Source organism: Montipora capricornis, chromosome 8 (assembly GCF_036669925.1).
Source record: "Montipora capricornis isolate CH-2021 chromosome 8, ASM3666992v2, whole genome shotgun sequence".
NCBI classification, from domain to species: domain Eukaryota; kingdom Metazoa; phylum Cnidaria; class Anthozoa; order Scleractinia; family Acroporidae; genus Montipora; species Montipora capricornis.
The window spans coordinates 21080884-21088383 of NC_090890.1; the positions used below are offsets into that span (position 1 = coordinate 21080884).

The following is a 7500-nucleotide window of genomic DNA, read 5'->3' on the forward strand; positions in this document are numbered from 1 at the left end:
TGCAAGCAAAGGAACAGCCTTTCCACAGACTTCCAAACGAGCAGTTTAGTGTTATGTACGGGTTATTTCTTAATTTACTTTATTCTGCGTTTTCTATACTCCGACCAGTACATTTGTGAGTTGCAAAGTTTAATATGGTGATAGTTCCGTGAAAATTGACCTCAGGGCCGCGAAAACTTTGCTTTTGTGAGAAAAATGCGAGAAACCGTACACTCCAGCATATTTGCGCTGCTGTCGCGAGGATGGATGTGAGAATATGGAAATATTTACTATAAGCCCGAGTTGTGTTTGCAAATGTGCTCACTCCTTGTACTAACATGAATGCACCAATTAGGGACGCTTTTGATTGTTCTTCATGAAAACCAACGAGAAGACACATTGTTTCAGGGTTCCCCAGAGCTCTTCTCTCCCTCAGTCAGGAGAAGAGCTCTGGGGTCGAGATTGGATAGTTTTTACAAATGAATGAAACTGCGCATGACGAGACTGGCTAGTGCAAATTTAGATTTGGCAAGTTAAGTTAGACCTGATACTAGCCACTGGCTAGTGAGCTGAAAAGTTAGTCTCGAGTCCTGGATGAAAAAGGAGAGGGCAAGAGCTTCTGCATTTGAAGGAAAACAAACAAAGTATGTGCATGTGGTGGGGAATTAGTAATGATTGTTGTGCCTCCAAGACACATTGTACAGCTCCTTACACCTAAAGTAGCTGTTGGTGATGCAGAGGCCGTGGTGACAGCAGAGGTTGAGCAACCTCTGCCCGTTCTCATTCGTCCTGCTGATGCCGAAGTGACCAAGGCAGGTAGGCCATGCTTGCCAGTCTGTCCCAACGCCAGCCTTGAAATCGCCTAGCAAATATATGCCCTCTGAACTTGGGATTTCGGGATAGTGTTTTCCTGCAGAGCCTCGTAGATCTGATCCTTGGCTTCTGGTTTCCTCGTAGGCGAATATGATGTTCACAAAGCCCGCTGATGTTTTTATGCGAAGGGCAAGAATTCTCGTTGACTCTCTGGGGGGGTTTTTGTGGTGGCAATCAGTGAGTTCCTGACGGCAAAACCTACGCCGTAGTGCCTCAGCTCGTCCTGGGACAGGCCTTGCCAAAAGAAGGTGTAGTCTCTTTCCATAAGTGACCCACTGTCGGACAGCCAGGTCTTGTGGAGACAGGCGACGTTGATGTTGAGTCATGCCAGCTCCTTGTTGATGATGGCTTGTGGGAGTCATCCAGTGGCTGAAGGTCAGTGGAGAGACCAGGGCAAATGGTGCGAATGTTCCAGCTGGAATCTTCGTAGTTTTTTGCTTTTGACTGCTTCGTGCAAGTACTTGCTCGCTTGTCGGGAGGGTCCCCTAAGCTCTACGCACCCCATAGAGCAGGCAAGCAATGATGGGGCGGCACCTTACTGGCTGGGGGCTTCCCAGCTTGAGGCTGCAAGGGCTTCTCCCACTGTTGGACAAGACCCCTGGCACGCCTTCTTACGCCAGTCAGTCGTAGCTTAGAACCAATAAACTGCCTCGTCACATGTTGTGCGGGAGTCTTGCGACACCGCTGGAGTGCCCTCTCGAGTTTGCGCTAAGGCCTGGGCGGGAAGATAAGGAGACGCTGGGTTACCCATACAACAAGTGTCCCCCTCTCAGTGTCACTGGCTGGGTCCAAGGGAAAGGAAGAACCAATACCCAACCAATACAACTTGGGGCTAGTTCCATGCCTTAGAGGCTCCACTCCGGATTTGTCCTCGAGCTTTACTCCTGAAGCCTTCCGGAGATCAGGTACAGCCGCAAGGCAGCGGAGGTTTGAAATCAGGGTTTACCTTCTCCTAGATGGGCTCCCTTCACAGGCTAAGAGCCCAATCTACCCTGGGCAACTGGTTTTAAGGCACCAGTGGCTTTGCATTTGCCCTTTCTCCTGTCGGTGGTGCCAGTTCTGCTGTGCGAAGGCCAGAAGTTGGACTTACATGTAGCTGACAGAGGCTCTTAGAGTCGCACACCATTGGGAGCATTTCGAGAGGTTGTGAGAGCCCAGTCTCACAACCCACTCCCTGGCTATAACAGCCTTACGGATTTGATTAAGAACCAGGTTTGTTTTAGTGAGGAACATATTGGAGACCATTTATCATGGTAGTAACTTTCCTACATAGTTTAGTTAGATAGTTATATTTGTAAACCGAGGTTTGACTTTTGAACTTTCTTTGGCAGTAATAATCTTAACAGGAAAGCATGTTTCATGAATTGGATAAAGAGAGTCCATAAAAGAATTGAATAACTCGTTTGGAGAAGAGGATTGTAAGAACTCCCAGTTAATAGAACAAAGATTGGAACGAAAATTTTCAATGTTATGAGTAGTTATTAGATGTTTATGGTAAACTGAAGGTTCGGTTTTAGATTTAAGGGAACGATCGGTGATCTGAAATATAGGTAAGTGATCACATATGTCAGACCAGAGGATACCACTAAATTTGTCATGGTCAAGGTTATTGGAGAAAATTTTGTCAATCAAAGTAGCTGAACGAGATGTAATCCTCGTTGATTTAGAGATAAAAGGATAGAAACTATTGGAATACATGAGATCAATGAAATCATTAGTAGGGACATGTGAATCAGCATTAACAATATTAATTTAGTAACCAATTTTAGCAAGGATTTCTTTAATTATCATTTTCATCATTAAAGATTTCAGTCTGAACGTTAGGGGGTTTGTATAAACAACCCAAGATGACATTATTTTCCTTATTTGGTTGAACAATTTCAACAAAAACATATTCAAGGATGCATTTTGTAGATTCAAGGTCACACCTTTTCTTGTATTCAAAAGTATCACAAAGAAATATGCCAGCACCACCTCCTGATCCAACAGGTCAGGGGTTCGAAATGAAACTGTAACCAGGGATACTATACAAAATCATAAGAAGATGTATCTAACCAAGTCTTAGAGAGACCAATGGCAGAGAAAGATGTGTTAAGGGTGGAGAGGTATTCCTGTAGGTCATAGGAGTGTTATTTGAGGCTGTGTATATTTAAGTGAAACAACGAGAAGCAGTTAGAGGAGGCTGCAAACACATTAAACTGTCTACTGTTCATATAAGTGCATCTAGTAGATAGTAAATTAGAAGTTTATATGAGCATATTGATGTCTGATCAAGGTCAGAGTTGTGAAGAAGTTGATAAGTATCAGGGTCTTCCAAGAACAGATTTAAATATTTATCTCTCAAAAGAGAGCTGTCAAAGTTGGCAGAAGATTGAAGATCTAACAAGGGAAAAAAAAATTGGTATCATTATCAAAATGATTAAAAAGAAATATATCAGGAAGGCAGATACCACAATACCAGTCATCATCAGAATACTTCGAGTCATTATATGCTGACAGAGATGTAAGAGGGGGTGGGCATAAGTGGTATTCAGGGGGGAGGGGGCTATATGGTGGTACATGTATTAAGGGGGAATAGATGAGTGACAAAAGGGTGGGGTAGGATATACAGAGATAGTAGTGAAGATCAGGAGAAGTAGAAGGGACAAAAAAGGATCCTTTTTTTGTCTCATTCTTTTGATATCCCCCTTTAAACAACCATGCCCCCTTTGATTAACTACATCCCTAAAAAAAAAAAGTCCTCTTTTTAGGCAATCAATAAAAAAAGGAGTTTACAACATTTAAACTGGTTTGAAAAAAAATTAAAACAGAGGAACAAATTGAACTACAGCAAATATCAGACAAAGAAAAATCAATATGGAACTGGTTTGAAAAATTTAAAACCAAGACAAAGTTTGGACCATAATATATACATGACTGTTACATAATATTTTCCTCTTTGAGAGATCTTAGGTTAAAATTTAGGGTTTAACTTTCTAGTTTCGCTATCACTGTTGTTAAAACAGGATCCTTCAAAATCACAATGTGTTTCTTATAGTACAACATGTATATGTATCTCGTGTTCTGTTGAACTACAACTTACTCCCACGTTGTCTCTCTCTTTCTCTATACAGACTAGCATTTGAGCGAGCCCTCTGCTTGGATCCACGGTGCACTGGAGCCATGACAGGTCTTGCCATCCTTGAACTGAACTCAAAAAAGGTAAACCCTGATGATGCCAATGTAAAGGATGAAAACGCCAATCACTAGTCCCAGAATACGCTAATTAAGTATAGTACCATCACATGGTTTCCAGAAGGGGTGGTATTCCTCAGGGGATGTTATTCCACAGGGGACGTGCCCATCCTCTTTGCTGTTCTTTTGATAATTTTACACTTACTAGGAATTGGAAATATGAAAGCTTAACATGAAGAAGATCTAACCGTTGTACATGGAGGCAATTCTGATGTCCAATGAAATCACTTGCATTGGAGCAAGATCTGTGGTTAATTATAAATGGCACAAATAATGATTAAGATATGGTCATTGATTTTCTCAAGTAGCTGGTATAAGCCCTTCTCAATGCCCCCAGTTATAATACACATCTGTTCAACAGTTCATCCAAACTGTATCAGTCATCACCTTTCTACAGGGCTCATCTGCTCCCCTTGCAGACAAGCCTAAGCCATAGATAAGAACTTTGGGTAGGCAATACTAGGCAGTGCGCTACCACCAACAAGGCTGCTAAATACACATGTATGAGCAAACAGTCATTGAATCTGGTTGGTGTTGATGGGGGAGCACTGCCTTGCGTTAGCTTAGCCTGTGCAACTTCTGGTGATTGTGTGGCAAAGGGACCTCACTTATCTCTAGCTCCCCAGCACTATGAGCTGAATGCAAAACAGTATGTGCTGGATTATGGAAGAGTATCAGTTAGCAGGCAATATTCAGAGGGCAACGCCGCCAACAAGCTTGGGGGAAGTCACTGCGCAGACTTGACAGAACCGCATTGGAGTGACCTGAGTTTATTTGAGTGCATATAATAACAAGGCCCAGCCTTGACTCCAGAGGGAGGGGATAATGCTGTGGATCATACTAACCTGCTAGCGACAACAAAGCCGTAAAGTTCGAAGCTAGAATTATCGTACATGTAAATCCTTAGTGCTTGTTGACCTCGGCAACTGGACTGCACAATCGCTTTATTGAAAAAAGAACCACCTTGAAAGAGTCATTATCCATTTACTACATTTTACGTGTACATTGTACTTGCGTGACTGTAAAATTGCCCCATTCATCATTATCTGTAGAGGAAGTCAGAACAATGTACCAGTACCACTGAAAAATTTGGTCCTTGTTATCTATCTAAAATAGCATTGTTAGATATTTTGTTGAAAAAGGTGGAGTTGTTTATGCTAGTGTAACTTGTAACTGATAAGAGACTTACTGTCTTGTTCGTTTTGGTTGACAGGGAGATTCAATTAAGAATGGTGTCCAGCTGCTTTCACAAGCCTATGGACTCGATAACTCCAATCCCATGGTTCTGAATCATTTGGCAAACCATTTCTTCTTCAAGAAGGTATGCTGTACATTAAATTAACTCTCAATAGTAATTCAGGAGGCCCCATGAACCATTAGTTTCAGTGTGGGACTTGAGATCTGCAGTCCTTTGTTTAAGCTTGGTTCAAATAGTCTGCAGCATTGGTTCAAGTAGTCTGCAGCATTGGTTCAAGTAGTCTGCAGCATTGGTTCAAGTAGTCTGCAGCATTGGTTCAAATAGTCTGCAGCATTGGTTCAAGTAGTCTGCGGGGTGTAATGCCGGCTGGTTGTGTTTTCTCAAGCTGTATTCTTTAAATTATATTTCTGCTCTCTAATGTATGCTCACGGCATCCAAACGATTCACTACATCTCCTTAAGCAAAAAGGACTGAAGTCATATACTTTTTGCACTGTTACCACAACTTTCGTGGTAGTGTGGTCACTATTCTAAGAAATTGAGTGTACTTATGCATTTCATGCACACTGTCATAAGACTTTCCTGGCCTCAAGTTTGGCATACTAGCTCAACTTACCGTAGTTGCTGGTTTCCTACTGATATGGCTTCTTTCATGTGGCGATATTTCTTCCAATCCTGGTCCAGCTGCTAACTGTAATAAAAACGTATGTTCAGTTTGCCAAAGAAGCGTAGCTCATAACCATGAAGCAATTCAATGCGATCTTTGTCTCTCCTGGTGCCACATCAAATGCAGCAAAGTAACACCTGCTGAATACACTTTAATTTGTGTTCTTGTATCCTCTAATCATCACCCAAGCATAGTAGTGGCAGGAGACTTCAACCTTGAGGGTATCAACTGGTCCGCTGAGGTTCCATTATTTTGTTAACAACTAAGCTACCTCAGCTCAACATAGTAGGTTTCTTCAAATTATAGAGGACTTTTCACTCATGCAGCATGTGAGGTGCCTTACTCGTCCAACATCTGGAAAAACGTCTGATCTATTATTCTCATCCTACCCACGTGTTATTTCTGATATCCACACTGTATCTGGAACGAATGATCATCTGGCAGTCCTCTTTCATATCAGTGTTAAAGCTTCAAGAGTTTGATGGCTTAAAGAAAGTCCATGTCTGATTCCGCAGAGAATTGCTGAATACTGACTTGCTGAATTACTGATTACTGATTACTGTACATGTAGATATCTACTTTTAATAAAGATTTGGCATGTAAACAAGTTTCTCTTTTATCCATAGTTATTATTATTTATTTCAGGGCTGTCATTAAGTTTTGAAGCAGGTGTAACACTCATGATTTCACCTGTAACATGTAAATACATGGCCAAAGGCCATGTAAAGGCAGGGTCAAAGGGCCTGAGCCCCTAGGGGGTCTGGGGGCATGGTCGCCCAGAAATTTCTTAGAATTAGATGCTCTGAAATGCATTTTCCTGCACTCTGAGGTGTAAATCTTATATTTTCTCAATCAAAAAGTGATGCAAACAGGGCAAAAAGATAAACTTCACAATGAGTAAAGATAAAGCAACCATATGGAAATTATCATGCATCACAGAACCATGGAAAATGGTCAGCGGAATGCCATTTACATGTATATCAAGTACAGTGTATTGATAATGATTTTGTCGCTGAAAATGGTGTCGGAATCCAACAACGATCAATCGGGGATGTTCTCCAAAAGTTTTTTTTACAGAAAATGTTTGGGTTTTTACCAAAAACATGTCTTAGAATCTGGAACACACGTCAGGCAACACTAGGCAGCAATTATAATTTCTTTAGAAGGTAAATGTTTATAAATAAATTTCAATTTGTTTTGCTCCATGACTATTAATTTTATTCTGCAGCAATCATCACCCGTAACATTTTACTGAGCTCAGCCGTAACAGGTGTTACGGGTTATGGCCTCTAAGGACATCCCTGTATTTATTTATTCCTATTAACTCCCAGACAGTGACTGGTATAGTGTTGCAATGTTTTCCATTATGGTTAATGGAATGTGACCATACTAAAAGGGCTATTCTTGTCGCAATAGTTATCTTCGTGTTCTTTGAAGTTGGTCGTTCAAGGTCATAAAATCAATGGTTTTGTTATACATGTAAATAAAATGAGTACATTAAGACTGTGTTCCTCGATCTCAGATTATAACGTACACCTGCATTGGCCAAA

At 41.3% G+C, this 7500-nt stretch overlaps 1 protein-coding gene across 3 annotated transcripts in view; it reads left to right on the forward strand.

Moving 5' to 3' along the window:
• Window positions 1-7500, forward strand: part of LOC138059500 (RNA polymerase-associated protein CTR9 homolog) — a 74519-nt gene that overhangs the window by 28180 nt on the left and 38839 nt on the right. For all 3 annotated transcript variants that reach the window (XM_068905141.1, XM_068905143.1, XM_068905144.1), the window contains 2 exons: window positions 3966-4053; window positions 5300-5407. In XM_068905141.1, the coding sequence (XP_068761242.1) occupies window positions 3966-4053; window positions 5300-5407 (196 nt within the window). The remainder of the gene's footprint in view (window positions 1-3965; window positions 4054-5299; window positions 5408-7500) is intronic.